Raw genomic sequence first — 561 nt, 5'->3', positions numbered from 1 at the left:
GCATGGGGTTGAGGGTGAGCACTCAGGCGCAAAAGTAACAAGGAAAGAACGCAACAACGGGAGGCGACGGGGCAGACCAGTTTGGGGGTGTCTGATTGTTCACGGGAGTAGGGGCCGCATTGCTTTAACAGCAAAGCCACCGCACCCTGTAGCCGCGGGCTGCAACAACCCGCTGACCCACCGGGTGCCGTGCCCTCACCCTCATCCCTCCAAATGAATCTAAGGTGCGAAGCGCACCTTGACACTCTCTGGCGGCTGGGGGCCGGGCGGGAAGCGCAGGCCAGGCGTCTCCAGGATGGCGTCCAGGACGGAGCGCTCCCCGGTGTGGCGTGACAGGTCCCCGATATAGGGCATCGTGCCCGGGAAAAGCACCTTGGTGGTTTTGAGGAGGGAATTATTGAGAGAGGCGCAGGGGGGTGGAGGAGGGCAAGTGTTGGGGGCTGGTGGATGAGAGCGTGGCACGGCGCTGCGGCATGGGGCGGGGCAAAGCAAGAATGCGGTATCAGCGCGGCGGCCGTCCCCTTTCTCATCGTCCTGCGCCCAAAAACAAGCCCGCGTGGG

The 561-nt window shown here is 63.6% G+C and overlaps 1 protein-coding gene across 1 annotated transcript in view; it reads right to left on the bottom strand.

Annotated features, from left to right (window-relative positions):
- Positions 1-219: 219 nt before the first annotated feature.
- Positions 220-561, bottom strand: part of MNEG_11346 (hypothetical protein) — a gene marked incomplete at both ends in the record, with an annotated part of 1,671 nt that continues 1,329 nt past the window's right edge. The window contains one exon of the mRNA XM_014040184.1: positions 220-372. Coding sequence (XP_013895638.1) covers positions 220-372 — 153 coding nt within the window. The remainder of the gene's footprint in view (positions 373-561) is intronic.

Source organism: Monoraphidium neglectum (genome assembly GCF_000611645.1).
Source record: "Monoraphidium neglectum strain SAG 48.87 unplaced genomic scaffold scaffold02702, whole genome shotgun sequence".
In the NCBI taxonomy this organism is placed as follows: domain Eukaryota; kingdom Viridiplantae; phylum Chlorophyta; class Chlorophyceae; order Sphaeropleales; family Selenastraceae; genus Monoraphidium; species Monoraphidium neglectum.
Note: the sequence above shows the minus strand (reverse complement) of the source record. Positions and strands in the feature narration are given on the sequence as shown.